Source organism: Temnothorax americanus, unplaced genomic scaffold (assembly GCF_048541705.1).
Source record: "Temnothorax americanus isolate GAGA-0224 unplaced genomic scaffold, ASM4854170v1 Scaffold32, whole genome shotgun sequence".
NCBI lineage: Eukaryota > Metazoa > Arthropoda > Insecta > Hymenoptera > Formicidae > Temnothorax > Temnothorax americanus.
Genome location: NW_027509464.1, coordinates 507,579 through 526,317, shown reverse-complemented (window position 1 = coordinate 526,317; position 18,739 = coordinate 507,579). Strand labels below are relative to the sequence as shown.

At 32.6% G+C, this 18,739-nt stretch overlaps 1 protein-coding gene across 1 annotated transcript; it reads left to right on the top strand.

Annotated features, from left to right (window-relative positions):
• Positions 1-572: 572 nt before the first annotated feature.
• On the top strand, positions 573-18,518 carry Lanb2 (laminin subunit gamma-1). Its single transcript, XM_077413295.1, has 23 exons — positions 573-1,213; positions 2,939-3,197; positions 4,472-4,773; positions 5,102-5,307; positions 5,778-5,881; positions 7,589-7,777; positions 8,983-9,208; positions 9,553-9,982; positions 10,047-10,404; positions 10,726-10,914; positions 11,084-11,269; positions 11,391-11,593; positions 11,785-12,000; positions 12,230-12,500; positions 13,168-13,346; positions 13,907-14,037; positions 14,596-14,706; positions 14,877-15,075; positions 15,753-15,990; positions 16,114-16,289; positions 16,577-16,759; positions 16,919-17,036; positions 17,224-18,518. Exons 1-23 carry the CDS (start codon positions 1,064-1,066, stop codon positions 17,457-17,459), a joined length of 4,860 nt encoding a protein of 1,619 aa, XP_077269421.1. The 5' UTR covers positions 573-1,063; the 3' UTR covers positions 17,460-18,518.
• Positions 18,519-18,739: the final 221 nt, after the last annotated feature.

The following is an 18,739-nucleotide window of genomic DNA, read 5'->3' as shown; positions in this document are numbered from 1 at the left end:
TTTATTATAACAATCAATGTTCAAAATACTACGAAAATGTATGTCCGTAAGCTCTCTCTCCGCGTGTAGTGCTTCATGTTGATACTACGATAGTAGAGAAACGGTAATGAGTTACTGGGGCTTTCCAGCAAGTGACACAAGTCGATACAAACATTGTTCTATTTTTCTTTTTTGGCAATGAGTAACAAAGATAAAACGATACTTGTGTCGACTTGTGTTGCTTGCTGGAAAGCTCCCACTAGCGCTAGAGAGAAGATTGGGCGCAAGACAAGTCTGAATCTGAAAGATAGACCGAAACGTATATAATTTATATTATTTTGTAATTTATATATATTAAAATATTTATGTGTATTATATGTATGTATGTATGTACATACTTCTTATAACAACGGCATCCCACTCTTATTTGCCTTATTTTCAACGAAATACATTTAGAAAAGTTATAAAAATAATCAAATTTAAATTTCTGTTGACTAGCTTCATATAAGGTATGTGTATACGTACATACACATACATACATAAATCCGGCGTTTAAGCGTAAGCAGACTGTGAGAACGAGTACGAGTGTAGGAGGCGCCAATGCCAGAGCCAGGCGTCAGGGAAACAGGGACAGGGAACAGCCAGAATATTGCAAGGGGTGATGCATGGCGGGTGGCGGGAGGGTTGAGGTTGAGAGCCGAGACTTAGTCGGGAGGTCGGGAGTCAGGAGGGTCAGGAGTGTCGAGTGGCTGGGAGCTGGGAGGTGGATGTGTGCAACTGTAAGCGGCAAGCGGCGTCGCGCCGTTATTCATCGGTGGTCCACGGCGGAGTTGAGCTCGCGCGTCGTCCAGCATCCATGGAAAGCTAATAGGAGATGCACGATCGATAACGATCGCTCGACGGCGGTGATCTTCGTCGATGGACGCGCTGCCTAACCTCAAAGATAACCTCGACACTGCCGTCGGTGAAATTCTGAAATTCGTGAATAGCGAGAAGAGTCTTGCCGAGCATCCGGACAGAGAGAGAAAGATAGGAGAGAGAGAGAGAGAAAAAGAGAGAGATTTTCTTACCTCGGAAGTATAAGATGAGAGGGAACACGATATGGAACCTGCTGTTGCTTGTGGGATGCTGCGTCCTGGCCGAACCTGAGGCCGATCCTTCGGAGGAACTGTTTAATCGGCTGCCGAAAAATCGCAATGAGGACAAGTGTTACGATGAGAACGGCAGGCCGCAGGTTCGTCCCGATTGTTTGTTATTTATATGCACGTTGAATAATGGAAAAAAAGGATTATTATCTATTGGCTTCAAAAAGAAAGAATATATATTACAAGCTACTTTATTTAATATAACCGATATTGTGAAAAATCAAGAAACACTTTTCCACATAAAATTGTATCAGAAAAAGTAGAGAAGTTGTACAAATTCTTTTTTTGGTGCAATGTATTTTATATATATTTTTATTAATTTTCTGTATAAGATGAATAATTTTTTTACATAACATTTTAATATTTTTTTACATATAATTATCTATTATTATAATTCTCTATTATGTAACGCTTGTTATTTTTACTTAATTTTATAACGTTAATTTTTTTTATATAATTATATTTTTTAAATGCAACATATTATTTATTATTTGTTAATTTTTTTCTCTGACATTTATTTTTTTCAAATCAATTTTGTTTAAATATTTTTAAATAAAAAACAGCTACCCGTGCTTTTCTCATCGTTAATTAAATCAGTTCGTAGTACTGGATTTCGGGAGGATGTTAAGGTTATCATGGGGTTACCCCAAGTTACTTGAACCCGCAGATAAATTGTGTGGGCCATGATATAAATGGACGAGATATCATTCGCGAAGCTCGCGAGATATATCTTCTGTATTAGAAATAGAATCCTTTACTATTTAGGTCAATTAAGATTTAAGAAAATTAGACCTGATCAAATTTCTTATGTTAATAATACTTTTTATATTAATTAATATTTTTTTATATTAATCATAGATAAATATTATCTAATTTTATATTTAACGTATTTATTAATTTATTTTTATCATATAAATTTCATCGCATTGAAGAATATAATACAGTTATATCTATATTTATATTATATCTATAAAAGGAGACTTTTTTTATAGTAAATTTATAATTCTTTTTAAAATATTAATATTAAAAAATGTATTAAAAATTGTTCTATTACCTATTGAAATGAATTACAGCAATCGCAAGAAAAGTGACATTTTTTCGATCAAAAAGATCAATCTTTTATTGTTGATAAACAATAAAGTGTAACGGTAGATTCAATCCCTGGAGAAAATTATAAGGAATCGAATCGTACTTGGCAAAAGTTATTTGATTGATTACTTTTTGAGTTATTCTGCACGCCAAGTTAGAAAAAGTAGTTTTGAGAAAAACGCGTTTACTTAAAGTTTATTTTTTTACTGTCAGCCAAAAAAGCACGTAAAAATGCATGAAGAGTTCAGTATAAAGGTTTTTGAGGTCGCTGAATACGAATCTGATATCAGATTTTCAAAATTCAAAATGGCGGATTCAATATGGCGGGTCAAAAGAGTTACAGTTGAATAAAGAAATAAAGTTTTTGATATTTTCACGATACTTACAGTTACTTAAATAACGCTCAGTCTGCTATTTCGAGCTTATAAAATGTTTTTCTCTTTCTCGGAGAATTCTTGTTTTTATCACGGTTTCAAAGCGAGTCTCACTAAAGGGCTCTAGTTTCGTCAATTTTATACATTTAACGATAACACTTTGGGAATATATTCTTGAAGCTCTCTGCTATTTATTTATGCAAGAAAAAAAATTTGACTTATTTAACCAAGCAAACTGGAATCCTCCTTTAAAGTATATATAATTGTAGAGTTATATTTTAAAAGTAAATTTAATAATGTGTGTCATGCTATAAAAATTTAATTAAATAAACATCGCGTGGTGTGTTTTAGAGATGTATACCGCCGTTCGAAAACGCGGCTTTCAACGTGCTGATGGAGGCAACCAACACGTGCGGCGAGGACCGTCCCATCGAATTCTGTAAGCAGACGGGCGTGCAAAAGAAGTCGTGCGAAATTTGTCGACGCGGCGATCACTCAGCTTCTTTCCTCACTGACCACGATAATAATGACAACGCTACGTGGTGGCAGTCGGACACCATGTACGAAGGCATCGAGTATCCCAACCAGGTCAATCTCACCCTCCATCTAGGTACATTCTTGTTGTAATATATCTGGGATACCCTAGTAGAAGATTTCTGGTGTCTCTACACTGAGAGACATAGACAGTCGCTGGTTTATAACTTTCTCTCTTTTTCTCCATGTCTCTCTTCCATTCTCTCGCTCTCGCTTACTCTCATTTTACTTCCTTATCTATGAGGATGTACGCGCGATGAGATAAATCATACAGTGTACAAAGGATGATAGAGAAACCACAGTGCTCTCGTGAACTTTAAAAATAAATTTATTCTTACGAATTTCTTTTTGTTCTGAATTGATTTAGGATCTGGTTCAGCAGTTAGAATATTTTAACTTAGAAATTAGAACGTTTTGAACCAATTGGTCAAATTTTTCGATTGTGTATTTTACACTAATTTAATTAAGTGTTTTACTTGAATTTAATTTACACAAACTTAAGGAATTTTATCTTGACAAATTATGTATATGTCAATCACAGTTATTTTTTATGGTTTTTTCTTCTGAATTGGTGAGGAGAAGAGTATACAAAGTGGTCGAAGTTACATACAATCTGTACACCATATGTTCATTCATCAAAGCATTTACCATCTCTCGCATCTTCTTGCATATCACTACTTTTACGACGGTATTGATGTGTTATGATCTTATTGTTAGAAGATGACATTTCTAACGATAGAAATAATTTGATAATAATTTTAATAATAATTAATTTAAAAAAATAGTATCTTTAGATCTACAAATTTTGAAGAAAGTTATATTAATTATAAAATGTTTGAAAACGGAATAATTTTGATTTGAAATTTTTGATATTTTTTATAATAATTTAGATATTTGAAGCATTCAGACTAGATAAAGCGCCTTATATGTATATATATATATTTGCATAAACTGTTTAAAGATTGAAGTATTTCTGAATAAGAGTAATAAATAATACATTAATAATTATAGATAAAGTCATAAAGGCAAATGAGAGCCGTTTCGCTCGATGGACGGGCGACAATAACAACAAACTTATAAAATTAATAGTTATATTGCGTTATATTATATATATTAATTTTATAAGTTTGTTGTTATTGTCGCCCGTCCATCGAGCGAAACGGCTCTCATTTGCCTTTATGACTTTATCTATTATTGTTTTCGAGAGCTTTATTCTTGATAACATTAATAATTAATTAATTCTTTATTTGTTATTTATATATTTTAGATATAATCTATTATATACATAATTATTATTAGCACTATTTTTATTTATAATTTTTCATAATATTCTGATTTTAACATGTTTAGGAAAGACATTTGATATAACATACGTCAGAGTACTGTTCGAGTCACCTCGGCCGGAAAGCTGGGGTATCTACAAACGGAAGAACGAGAAGTCGCCGTGGGAACCTTATCAGTTTTATTCAGCGACGTGCCGGGATACGTACGAGCTGCCCGAATCCAAAGAGACTATTCGCGGTGACGACACTCGCGTGCTATGCACCTCAGAATTCTCTGACATCTCTCCGCTCACCAAAGGCACCGTCGCCTTCTCGACCTTGGAGGGCCGACCCTCCGCCTATTACTTCGAAACCAACCCCGAACTTCAGGCAATTAACAATTGTTAAAAATAATATATTCTTAGTATAATATATAAAAATCAGAAAGATAGTTTTAATTGTGTCTGTAAGATGTAATAATATCTTGGATTTTATATTAAAACTTAATTTATTAACGAAATCAGAGAAATTGCAGCCAGTAATGAGATTAAAATAGTTGATTAAAGAATAATTTAATAACTTAAATTGGTATTTAAAATACAAAGTAATTTAAAAAACTGAGACTGTTTTAACAACGAAATTAAAAGTTTTTTACAGACTGCCTATATTTATTATAATTATCTAACAGGTGGCTTAACAAACGCGGTTTGTTTTATAGGAATGGGTTCAAGCGACGGATTTAAGGATCACTCTGGACAGGCTAAATACATTTGGCGATGAAGTTTTTGGCGACGCACAAGTGCTGAAATCTTATTACTATGCAATAGCCGATGTAGCGGTTGGTGCAAGATGCGCCTGCAATGGCCACGCTGGAGAATGCGTAAACAGCACCAGTGTCGACGGCAGAACTCGCAGAGTCTGCCGGTAATAATTCCCTTCTCTTAGTAGTGATTTTTCGCACATACACGCACGCACGCACGCACGCACGCACGCACGCACGCACACACACACACACACACACACACACACACACACACACACACACATACGCACGCAATTAAATTTTGGCATTTAATATCTATTTATCTTTCTTTTCTTTTTTTCTTATTTTTCAAGGTTTCTCGGTAAATTTTCTGATATGTCAAAATAATCATCAAAATAAACTAATTTTTAGCATTACACATACAATTGATAGATTGTGATAAAATGTTTTATTTGCAATAAGATAGATATTTTTAAAAGTAAAATTATAACATTCTATATTTAAGTTAAATTAAATTAGAATTTTCAAACTACCAATAATAATAATAATAACAATTCTTGTCACTTTGCTGCTACCTTTGATAAGATTGTAAGTAATGCTACAAGTTGGAAGCTAAACAACTTATTCGCAGATGTGAGCACAATACTGCTGGTCCAGACTGCAACGAGTGCCTACCTTTTTACAATGACGCTCCTTGGGGCCGTGCCACAACTACAGATGCGCATGAATGCAAACGTAAGTATTTACGTAAATATTAGATGCATATTTTAATAACTTTAAATGCAATCATCAATATACAACAAATTTTGAATATTAATTCCTTCAGTATCTAAATAAATATTAAAATTGATAAAAAAGATCTATTGAAATCAATGATTTAATTAATTTAAACTTTAGCAAGTTACAAGGCAGAATTTAAAACATAAAACAAGAAAGTTTAGTTATTAAAAGTGGATAGTGAAAAGAAGAATTATTTTCATCCTTTGCTAACTTTATTTTAAATATTAATTTCCTCATTATCTTTATTTTTAGCTTAATATAATTATATCTAATTAGCTTTAGCTGTAAAATCTAATTAGCTAAATATAATTAGTCTAAAGTTGTGTTGAGATTAATCTGAATTGATTAGAAAAAGAAATACACAAATCAAAACAAGAATCGTGTAGTTAAAAAAAAAGATAATAGAATGTATAGTTATGTAAAAGTGCCAATTTTTATATTTCTATAATCTCTATTGCAAAATGTTGTCGGATATGTGTAATGTGTTATGCATAACGGAATCAATTATCAAAAGCCATTACAATTAATCATGTAATAATTTTTTTTATTTTTTATTTAATATCATTATAGAATTTTTTTTATTCGTAAATAACTGTTTTTCTAAAATAACTGCATTTATATGCGAAAAACTGTAGACTTAGGTTTTGGTCTGCATAACGTAATATGTATCCAATGAGAGACACGGTGAGCATTGCAAACACCATAAGCGACTGCACCTTCGCCAGTATTACCTGATACCAGCCTTGCCTTTTACGTTCATCTCCCGCTCTCTCTCGAGTGGGGATGCATGGCTTGTGGGGAAGGTACACGGCCGTTCAATGCACTTTTGTCTGCATTCGGTGTACCACAATACCGCGATAAAAGCATATCTGTCCACTGATCAAAATCCTCGAAATCCAGTATAATAAAAGACATAATAAAAAATAGATTTTCGATAAATATCTAAAAAGCAATTTAAGGGGATGTAATTTGAACAGATCATGTGAAATTTAAAGTGACAGTGATCGAGTATGTGTAACAGTTGAAGTAACAATTTGACATTTATAAGCAAGCACAATTAAACATACAATTATACGATTAAACAATTGTAAATTGTAATCAAATTATAATAATAACCAATAATAAGAAATAAGTTGAATTATAATGCATCGACCTTTGTGACTGTTCTCAAACCGAAAAAAAAAAATGAAATTAATCGTGTTATTAATGATAGCGAATTGCATATTGCCGTGCACGCCGCGGGATAAAATACGCCCTTGGTATTCAGGCTCCAGTAATTATTAACAATGATATATTGTTTATAGAATTGTTCATAATGACATTATATGTATTAACAAGATATTGATCACGACATTCTAAATAAAATTTATATATCTTCGTAAAAACATTTAAACTTCAATATTAAGTTATTATTCAAAATTATAATTATTAGATAAATATAATTAAATAATTAGATTTATTATTTATTTAATGCAACTTATTCTCAACAATCTCAACGTCTTCCTGCATTATTCCTTTTCATTGTTATACAATAAATTTTAATATTTAATGTTCAAAAATAATAATATCATCTTGTATGAGGAGGATACATGTATTTGTTTCTTTTTCCCGCATTTAAAAATTTTGTAATTATTTAATTCGTTTATTTATTATTTCTTGCAGCTTGTAACTGTAACGGATACTCGGACAGGTGTTACTTCGACAGGGAACTGTATAAGTTGACCGGTCACGGAGGTCATTGCTTGGATTGTCGAGCGAATCGCGATGGCGCCAATTGCGAACAATGTCGCGAAAATTATTATCAACGACCTGAGGATAACTACTGCATTGCATGCAACTGCAATGAGATTGGTATATATATATATATATATATATATATATATATATATATATATATATATAATGCTATAATAATCTTAAATAAAATAATTGCAATCATAAATTCGGTAATTTCTCAAAGGACTCCGCACATACCTTATGAAAATTGACTTTCGGTGAAATTGGCTGAAACTTTGGAAATAGTTTATGTGATCAAACGTTATAATGGGCAAAATTCAATAATCAACCGTTTAGGCGTTATCGTTCAAAAGTCAAAATGAGGTGTTATTTCAGTACTATTGTGGTACAATGGATTTCAGAAATAAATAGTTTATGTGATATTGATCGAAAGTTATAATGGGCAAGATTCACAGTAATCGACTGTTTAAGAGGATCCTAATGCCGTCTGTATTACCGACAAAAAGTTCTCGGTATAAAATCGACCGTCGTGGAAAGCATTAACGCATATTATACTTTAACTTTGGAGAAGGATTTTTAAATCCATAAAGCCAATAAAAAGATATGCGTTTAATAAAAATGTCAGTATTACAGACGGCTTTAGGATCCAAATTACAATGTATTATTTTGCAGAATCGCACAACTTATTCTTTTTGTTAATACAAAAATATGTATTTATGTGAAAAAATATGTACATGCATGTATATACACACATATATATGAATTATAACCACGAAACTAACCACGCTGTCATATCTCGGCTGCCAGCCGGGCTTCATATATGTGTGTATATACACGTATGTACATATTTTTTCACATAAATACATATTTTTGTATTAATAAAAAGAATAAGTTGTGTGATTCTGCAGAATAATACATTGTAATCCACTGTCCCGCAATAGCACTGAAATAACACATTAGGCCTGTTCTTTTTAATTGAACTTCTTGCGCGGTTTATCTTTTCTCTTTTTCTTTTTACGTTGGAGAGAAAAAGAAAAAAGATGAATTGTGCAAGAAGTTCAGCTAAATGGAACAGACCTCTTATTTTTTACTTTTGAACACTCATAGCGCTTAAAGGTTGATTATTGTGAATCTTACTCATTATGACTTTTGATCAGCATCATAAAAACCATCAATTTCTATTTCAGCCAATTTCCAAGGTATGTGCGGGGTCCTTTAAATTAACATCACAGTTTTCCTTGATATAAAGATAGATTAATTCTATCCTAAATCAAACTCTTTTATAATAGGATAATAAATTAAAATTTAATAAATGGTAGGTTCGAGAAGCTTGCAGTGCAACAGCGAGGGTAAATGCCAATGTAAACCTGGCGTAACAGGAGATAAATGTGATCGCTGTGCGGCCAATTTCTACAATTTCGGCTCGCAGGGCTGTACCTCCTGCGAGTGCAGCTTGGCAGGGTCGGCAGACAACGTTCCCAACTGCGATACTGTCACGGGGGTTTGCGTCTGTAAAGAAAACGTCGAGGGAAAACGCTGCAGAGAGTTAGTCTTGTTATGCTTCAACTATTCAATCAAGCCATATCTTTTTGAGAAAGAATATTAAATTAACCGACTCACACTTTAACATATTGACTGCCAACTTATATTAAATGATAAACTTATGGCTTTTTGATCTTTTAGCTTACATTATTATTAAAAAATAGTTGAAATATTATATGTTTAGATTATATAGAACTTCTCTCGTACATTTGCAATAACGATTCTTTGATTAGTGTGTAATCAATTTTCATTATTGCGAATTTCAATTTTATTTTTAATTAGGCTCTGTTGATTTTTCCTTCTGCTAAAAAATCAAAATCCACTAATTGAATGCCAAAATTGATTAGGTGTCGACCAGGTTTCTTCAATTTGGCAGTGGATAATGAGTTCGGCTGCACTCCCTGTTTCTGTTACGGTCACTCCTCGGTCTGTCGGCCAGCGACCGGTTACTCGAAACTATTCATCGAGAGTATGTTCGTACGAGGAAACGAGCACTGGTCCGCATCCGTAGCCGGTAATCCGATTCCGTTGCATTACGATGCATTGACGCAGACGGTTTCGGTTACCGCGCTCGACCGTGACAACGTATACTTCCTCGCGCCTGATAAATTTCTAGGAGACCAGCGAGCGTCATACAATCAGGATATATCGTTCATACTGAGGATAGGGGAAACTGGTCCGGCTCCTACGGCACGCGATGTAATTTTAGAAGGTGGAAATGGCGAGCAAATCACGCAACCGATCTTTGGCCAGAAAAATCGTTTACCGACTGTTACAGTGAGTGTTCTTATTTTTACTTCATTTTCTTACAGTATTGCATTAACATGATTTATCTTTACAGCCTCAAGAATATCGATTCAAGTTACACGAGCATGGCACTTACGGCTGGCAACCGCGATTATCCTCTCGTGCTTTCATGTCAATTTTGTCAAACTTGACCGCCATAAAGATCCGCGGGACTTATACGCATCAAGGCCGAGGATTTTTGGACGATGTGAAATTAGAGACGGCTCATCGTGGCGCAGCCGGCGAGCCGGCCGATTGGGTGGAACATTGTCAGTGTCCTCATGGCTACGTCGGTCAGTTTTGTGAGTCATGCGCGCCCGGATTTCACCACGACCCGCCGAATGGTGGTCCCTTCGCCCTTTGCATTCCTTGCAACTGCAATGGACATGCCGATATTTGCGAGGCTGAGACTGGTAATTAGATTTTATTATATTATACGTTTTAAAGAGAGATAAATCAAACTAAACTCTAGAGATAAAGTAACTTTTTAGTTTTAATTCTTTGCGATTATAATCTTCTGGAAAACGCGAAATTTGAATAGAATTTACTTATTATCGCATTATTTGTCAAATTACGTTCGTCTAATAACTTTAACGACTTTTCGAGCATATCGCAAGTGTTTCGACTCTTGCTCTTATCTAATTTTTCTGAAAGAGTGATAAACTCACATAAATATAGGCATTTTAGAGTGTTTAATAATATTTCGAATATGATATTTTTTCCCTACATTTTAGGGCAATGTATCTGTCAGCATAATACTGCAGGAAGCAATTGCGAGCTATGTAGTAGAGGATATTATGGTTATCCATTGAAAGGAACCTCGGACGATTGCAAACCGTGCCCTTGTCCCGACAATGGGCCTTGCATTCTTCTAGGCAACAATCCGGATCCTATCTGCTCCGAATGTCCTATTGGCAGGACTGGTAAGTATATGTGTATAGTTTTTACAAATACCTTCTTCAAGTACTTTAACATAAGGATCTAAGATAAGCATCATAGCGTCTATTAATATTTCTTGCTTTTCTCTTTTTTTTTTTTTTTTTTTTTTTTTTATTTTTTTAAAGGTCATATAAAATGTACGTTCTTGTGTAGGACCTAGATGTGAAACATGCTCCGATGGTTACTACGGGAATCCTGAAAGAGGTCTCGCTTGCCGTCCTTGTGATTGCAACAACAACATCGACTTAAATGCAGTTAGAAATTGTAATCACGAGACGGGAGAATGTCTTAAATGCGTCAATAATACAGCTGGCTTTCACTGTGAGGAATGTCTAGCCGGTAAATATAAATTGAGAACTATTTCATAAAGATCCATTATATAATATTTCTTCCACAAATTTCTATAGTATATAATATGTGTGTTCGATTATATTTTATATTGTTATGTTTTATATAATAGGATATTACGGAGACGCATTGTCCGATCGCAAGGAAGACGGGTGTAAGTTGTGTCAGTGTTATCCACCGGGTACTTTGGAACTTGAGGATGGAAGAATCGTGCCGTGCGATCAATTAACGGGACATTGCGTCTGTAAGCCGCACGTTATAGGTCGCAATTGCGATAAATGCGAGGAAGGCTATTACCATATTATGAGCGGAGAGGTAAAGTCTGCTAAATTAAAATAAAAGAATAGAGATAATTTAATGATAACTGATACAATGAATTATCAAGTTATTGATCAAATAACACTTTAACTAACGTGTTGTTTATTTCATGTACAAAAATTTATATATTACTTCTTTTAAAATTGTTTTTAAATTGCCTTAGTAAAAGGTACATCTTTGTGTCCCAGGGTTGCACGCCTTGTAACTGCGATTTGGAAGGTTCTTATAATCGCACTTGTGACTCGATAACAGGACAATGTCAGTGCCGACTTGGAATAACGGGTCAACATTGTGATGCCTGTGAGCCCTATCAGTATGGATTTAGCCGAGATGGCTGCAAGCCTTGCGATTGCGATAGTATTGGTTCCCAGGATTTGCAATGTGATGCAAACGGACAATGTCCTGTAAGTATCTATACCTATATAAAATTAAATAATTGTGTACAAATGTAACAAAATGGGCGATTACTAGGATTTAAATTAAAATTACGTGTTTGCGCAGTTGTGGTATAAATCAAATCAACTGTAAATTTACATGAAAATTTTATTATTTTTTAGTTTTTATTTTTTTTTTCCACAATAAATTTGCTCCTTTTTATCTTTTGTTTAATACTTTTAACGATTGTGTCGGTAGTGCTTGACAAACGTTGAAGGCAGGCGTTGTGATCGCTGTAAGGAAAACAAGCATAACCGTCAGCACGGTTGTATTGACTGTCCCGATTGTTACAATCTTGTACAATCGGCAGTCAATGATCACCGACGACGTTTGGCTGAACTTGAAGATACCCTTTATAAGATTAATAGCAGTCCAACTGTCATTAAGGATTCAGATTTCGAGAAGGAGCTCAAGAACGTACAGGATCGAGTAAAAACATTATTGACTATCGCCAAGCGAGGATCCGGCAGTAAATATTATTAGTCATCTATTTTGAATTGGAAATTAGATAATAATTATATATAATTAAATAATGAAAAATTATCTAAAAATCATTAAAATTATTTTAATGATAACTAGAAATGGTAAAACCTGTTTAGGGGAGGCAGCTCCTATGGCCTTGACATATATTATAAAGGTCACTCTCTTGAATAACCTTCAAAAAGTTTTAGTTGTTCGCTCGTTCTTTATTAAAAATTTATTAATAAAAAAATTTTGAAAAATATAGCAGTTATTTTGAGTATTGAAAGGCATAAACGACTAATATATATGTAGCAATATATGAATGAAGGAAATATATGAATGAAGTTTTTTAAAGCAATGAATCGTTAATATATTGAAGTCTTTTTGTTAAAACAGAGAATAGTTGGTATAGAAAAGTATATATACAATTTTTTGACACAAATTGAGACAAACTATTATATTTCTCAGTTACATTTGTTAATAACTTTTTAACAAACAACGAGCGACGACTAAAACCTTTTGAATGTTGTTCAGAATCTTGATCTTGACAACATATGACAACATATCAAGGTCATTGGAGCTGCCTCCTCTAAACAGGAGTTTTACCCTATAAATATTTAATATTGTGATTTTGCTTATATTATTGTAAAAGGTAAAACTAATACCTTTATTAGGTGAGAATAAAACGTTAGTGGAACAGCTAGGCGAGCTGCGTGAGCAATTAAATACGATTGACAAGATCTATCAAACTGTGGACGTGACGGCGAATGATGCACGCGATATAACTGAGGAAGGTTTGACGAATATCGACGAGGCAGAGAAAGTTTTGGATAAAATCTACGAGCAGCTAACGGTAAATAAAATTTTGCTCCTTTATAACAATTTCGGATATTGACTGTACATTGTAAAAGATTATTTAGGAATATATTATTCTGTAACATAATATACTTGTTAACGCATATAAACTGCAAAATTTTCTTTTACATATCTTCTTAGTCGTACACTCTTGACAGAGTGGTCGTGGTTATGAACTTTTTTTTTTTTACATCATTCATAACTCTCGTGGGAATATAAATAGTGTGGTGGTTTCCCGTTGCCTTCCACACCGCTGTACAGAAGCCGTCCTATTGGATAGCGCCTTCTGCTTTTTCCCTGAGGTACTTCATAGCGGTCGACGGCTATGAGTCGACCAACTGCTTAACGTCTCTTTTCGAAAGACGGAGCCCAGTTTTCCCATCTAGAGGTTACCTCTATCCGTCAGACCAATCTTTTACATATATGTTCTCTTATATCTTCCTTTTCTCTATTTCTAAAAGCTATTCGAAAGATTCGATTATAACTTCATGAATGACTCTTATTTTAAATTTATTAAGTTATATATTAACTAATTTATAATTTTATGATGAATGACAGGAGGCGGAAGATTACTTGGGTACAGATGGAGCGAGCGCTTTAACTTCGGCAAAATTGCGCGCTGAGCAAGTCGGCCAGCAGAATCAACAGATGACATCGATCGCACAGGAGGCGCGTCTACTCGCTGAAGTGTATGTATTTTGCATTATAAATATTTATAAATTTTTAACTTATTTCATTAACCTTCCGTGTGCATATGTGGGTCTACGGCGTCCGAGCCAAATTGCTCGTAACTGTAAAAACTTGCAAGCATGCGAGAAAATATTAAATAAACGATATTTATCAAAATAAACTATAAAATCGTCAACTACAATGTAGACAGATGTTTTGTGATTTTTTTTCAGATTTTTTTTAAATATTTTAGATAGGGAAAATTAGCGTCAAACGTGACAGACCCAAATATGTACTAGGAAGGTAACGAAAAATATATGCATACGGAGGATTAATAAAAAAAAGAATTTTTCCGTAGAGTTAATTGCAATTTCCATTTTGTTATTTGTATTAATAAAATAGTTTTCTTCTATATTCTATAGATCTTTTTAAAGATAAAAGTGAAGAATTATTTATAAATTATTATTAAATAAATTTCTTCAAATTACTATATTATATGTATGTATATACCGAAAAGTTTTTAGTGATTATATTGTTATATAATATTGTTATTCAATATTGGGATTCTATTTTTTTAGAAATACAAATGAAGCCAAGAAGCTTCATATGCTGGCGGAGCAGGCGCGAGACACGACATTGGAGGCTTACAATCTCGCAAAAAAAACGATATCGAAATATTCCAATATAACGTTAGTAATATTTTCTTTTTTCTCTATATCATTTCTAATTATTTATAATATTTAAAATTTATAAATATTATTTATTTATTTAATTTATTAATTTGTAATTACTATTTAATATTTTCGATCTTTTATAATATAATCTGTATACGTAAAGCATTAAAAAAGAGATTCTGTAGGGATGAAATAAGAGATCTGGAGAACAAGTTGGCGCAATTGGAGGATCGTATGGACGAAGTGAAGAATCTCACTGCCATCGCAGCTACCAAGTCCTCATCTGTTTCTCAGGAAGCGTTAGATTTGCTAATTCTCGATTTAACACTTCCTCCAGTCGATATCGAGCAATTGCGACAGCAAATAGAAAGCGTTAGCAGTGTGGTAATTATGATGTTATAAATAAATACACACAGGTTATATATATATATATATATATATATATATATGTAGGTCCAGAGGTATGTTCCGGAACTGTTTACGTTTTTTGAAATGTACAGTCCTGGAATATAACGCATATATATGTAATCAGATTCAAAAAACTGTCCCGAAAATTGCCGTAGGACATCAATTTTTTCCAGGACAGACCGATATCAAAAATAAAAGTCCCGGAACATACTTCCGGACCTATATATAACCATATATATATATATATATATATATATATATATATATATATATATGTATATATATACAGAATTATAATATATGAATTCGCGTCAAAAAGAACTAATCTAACTGACAATAATTAGAAAAGTTCTCAAGCTATACAATCAATATCATTAATTGGGGAGGAAAAGGAGATTTTAATGCTCCAATGAAGACTGTATTTTAAAGTCCGACAAAAAATCAGCGCGCAGTTTAGTAGGTTGGAAATATCTGTGTATTTGGAAATACAAAAAAATTTATTATTTCATATTTCTCACTTTAATAATGACGTGTTGTTCTTATTTTCCTTATGTAATGACATTGATTGTAATCTAACTGATCTCAAAATCTAAGAAATAATATAAAGGTTAATGCTAGTACAAAATTTAAATAATCTATATGTTACAAAATAGAGCTTGCAGATCAAAGAGCAAGCGCAACTCTTATTGGAGCAAAACGAAAATCTTATGAATGAGATGGCTGAAAAAATTAGAAGGAGCGAAGAACTTTTAGATAGAGCTCAAGATCAACAAGCCGCAACGGCCGAATTGTTAGCTGAATTAGATGAAGCCAACGAGACGGCAAATGATGCTGTCAAACGTGGCGATCAGACATTGAAAGAAGCTCAGGAAACCTTGAAGAAATTAGGAGGTAAGTTCTGTGAAAAAATGTAGAAATTTTTTATTCTATGAAATTAGACAAACGGAGAAACTCATGAATTTTTCAAAAATTTTTTCTTTAAGAAACTTTATTCTGATATTTATATTGTATTAGAATTTGATGCTGAAGTGCAACGTGAACGTGTTAAGGCTCAGAGCGCCTTGCAGGATATCCAAAAGATTGAAGACTTGATTACTAATGCTAGTGCAAAAGCTAGAGAGACGGAGAGAGTGCTAAATGGTTCGGAAGGTAACGCTAAAAGTGCACGCGAAATTGCGCAAAATGCTCAGGTAAAATAGTTAAAAATAATTTTTATTTAAAAAACTTAATTATTATATATATATAATGAAGTTTTATTACATTTTTCTTTCTTAACGAAAACTCTATACTATAACTTATATATCTTTTATTTTTATTTTTTCAATACTTATTTGGTGATACACTTATTTTCATTCTTATATATATATATATATCTTGTTATATTATACGTAATTTTTTCCATTTCATTACATGTAAATGATATTATCATTATATATACATATTACTATATTATAATCATTACATATTATTTATACAGACTTATGCGGATAGAGCGAGCACTAACGCGAATGACATCAGAATGGAAGCAAATAAAACTAAAATTGAAGCTCTACGACTTGGAAATGAAGCCGAGAAGTTACATCTTCGAGTTGACACTACGGATTCCATGATCAAACAATATGAGATTCAAATGACCAAGGATGCCAATATCACCGCCGAGGTAAAAATTTAATTAAGTCAGCTGAGAGAGAGGAAAAAGGGATAGGAAATAAAACATTAATTAATTAAAGAACAATCCGAGGCTGTTTCTATTTTCTAATTCAATTGTTTGTTAATTAAGACTAAGGCAAATTATAGTACCTAAAACTCTGATTTTTAGGCAAACTATAAAGTTGGCCAGGCGAAAACTAATGTGACTCTGGCGTCACAGCAAGTTGATAAGGCCTTATTAGAGGTTGCCGCAATTATCAGGGAACTCGAGAATCTACCAGAAATCGGTGAGTTCAAATCTCTCTCTACAATCACTTGACCTTTAAACTTTATATTCGTCTATCTCTAATATATATAAAAGTCTATTTCTCTAGATTTTGTTCTATAGTCATAAATATACTTGTTTATATTATTAATTATTGCGAGTCAAATTCGATCATTTTTCTTGAACAAAACTTTAATTTTGCAATTTAGACGATGCCGATTTGAATCGCTTAGAAGAACGTTTAGTTGCCGCTGAGAAAGAAATAAAGGCGGCCAATCTGGATCAACGAATTCGCGCATTGACGGATGCGAAAAATCTACAAACGCAGTGGGTTAAAAATTATGAAGATGAGGTTAGCAGACTGCGAATCGAAGTGGAAAACATTGATGATATTCGAAAGGCTTTACCAACTGATTGTTATCAACGCGTCCGTCTTGAGCCTTGAAATTTATCTTTTTACACATTATTCATTTTTGCATCATTTTTTAAGAAATATATTATTAGCTATACGAAATGTTTCAAGTGTATATTCTTAACGTTAAGATTCAAAGATTTAAAACATTTTTTAGGTCGAGGATCTTTTTAAATCGTTAAAACTACGATTTTTAAAAAAAGAGGATATTGGAATTTTATAATATGATAATATTTAACAATTCAGATTAGATTTTCCAGCAATAAGCAAACTTCTTAAATAATAACATAAAGATGAACAAGTTTTTATAATATTCAAAATTTTAAAGAAATCTTAATAATTTTAAACAAATACACTTAATGATTACTTACATAGATTCTTAATGATAAAAATTTCGTTTGCAAGGATACGATTAAGAATTATTTAATGGACTTTTGATACACCTCTTTTTCCAAGCAAATAAATTTTTATAAATTCTAAATGGCATTCTTAAATAATCTACATAAAAGGCATTTTGCATGTTAGGCTAGGGACGAATTTTGTGCATAAATACATATGCACGCAATGGCAATAATAAACATTTCATACCAAAGATTCTTTTATAGTATATATGTTTGGATTTATGATCATTTATCATTCAATTTACATCTCTTCTCTATTATATTTGTTATAATGGTTAGTGATCATGTATAAATATGTATATAGATCTGTGTACATCCATAACATGTAACTGCCATGTCAATGCATGTTAGTGCATTATTTGCAATGATATATAGAATTTAAGAAAACAATTATGTTAATTTTAGACGTGTTTTTCGGCCTTTACGAGATAGTGGAACAATGAAAAAGAGAATAACGTGAGTAATCAAAAAAGTAATAGCAAAGCTATTTCTGGGATAATGAAAAGACAAATCTCGATATAAGAATACAGTTAACCCATTGGCTGTGTAAGAGAATTTTACTATTTAGGCCAAAAGTGTGTTGAAAAAAAGTTCATCGGATTATTATGAAACTTGATACCCTTATGTTTTTTGGGTCTCTGAATTCGAATATGATGTCAGATTTTTAAAATTCAAAATGGCGGATCCAATATGGCGGATCAAAATTACAAAAAATGGTCTGATTTTAATGAAATTTGGTGCCCTTATGTTTTTTGGGTCTCTGAATCCGAATAAAAAAAATTTATGAAAAAAATTATTTCAAAAATCTCAAAAATTTAAAAAATTTAAAATATTTAAAAATTTTATGAAAATCAGATTATTTTTTGTAATTTTGATCCGCCATATTGGATACGCCATTTTGAATTTTGTATA

Coding starts and splice junctions, on each gene's coding strand:
- Lanb2 (XM_077413295.1), top strand. CDS start 1,064: ATGAGAGGGAACACGATATGGAACCTGCTGTTGCTTGTGGGATGCTGC. Junction 3,198..4,471: donor CAATCTCACCCTCCATCTAG/GTACATTCTTGT, acceptor TAACATGTTTAG/GAAAGACATTTGATATAACA. Junction 11,594..11,784: donor ACCATATTATGAGCGGAGAG/GTAAAGTCTGCT, acceptor TTTGTGTCCCAG/GGTTGCACGCCTTGTAACTG.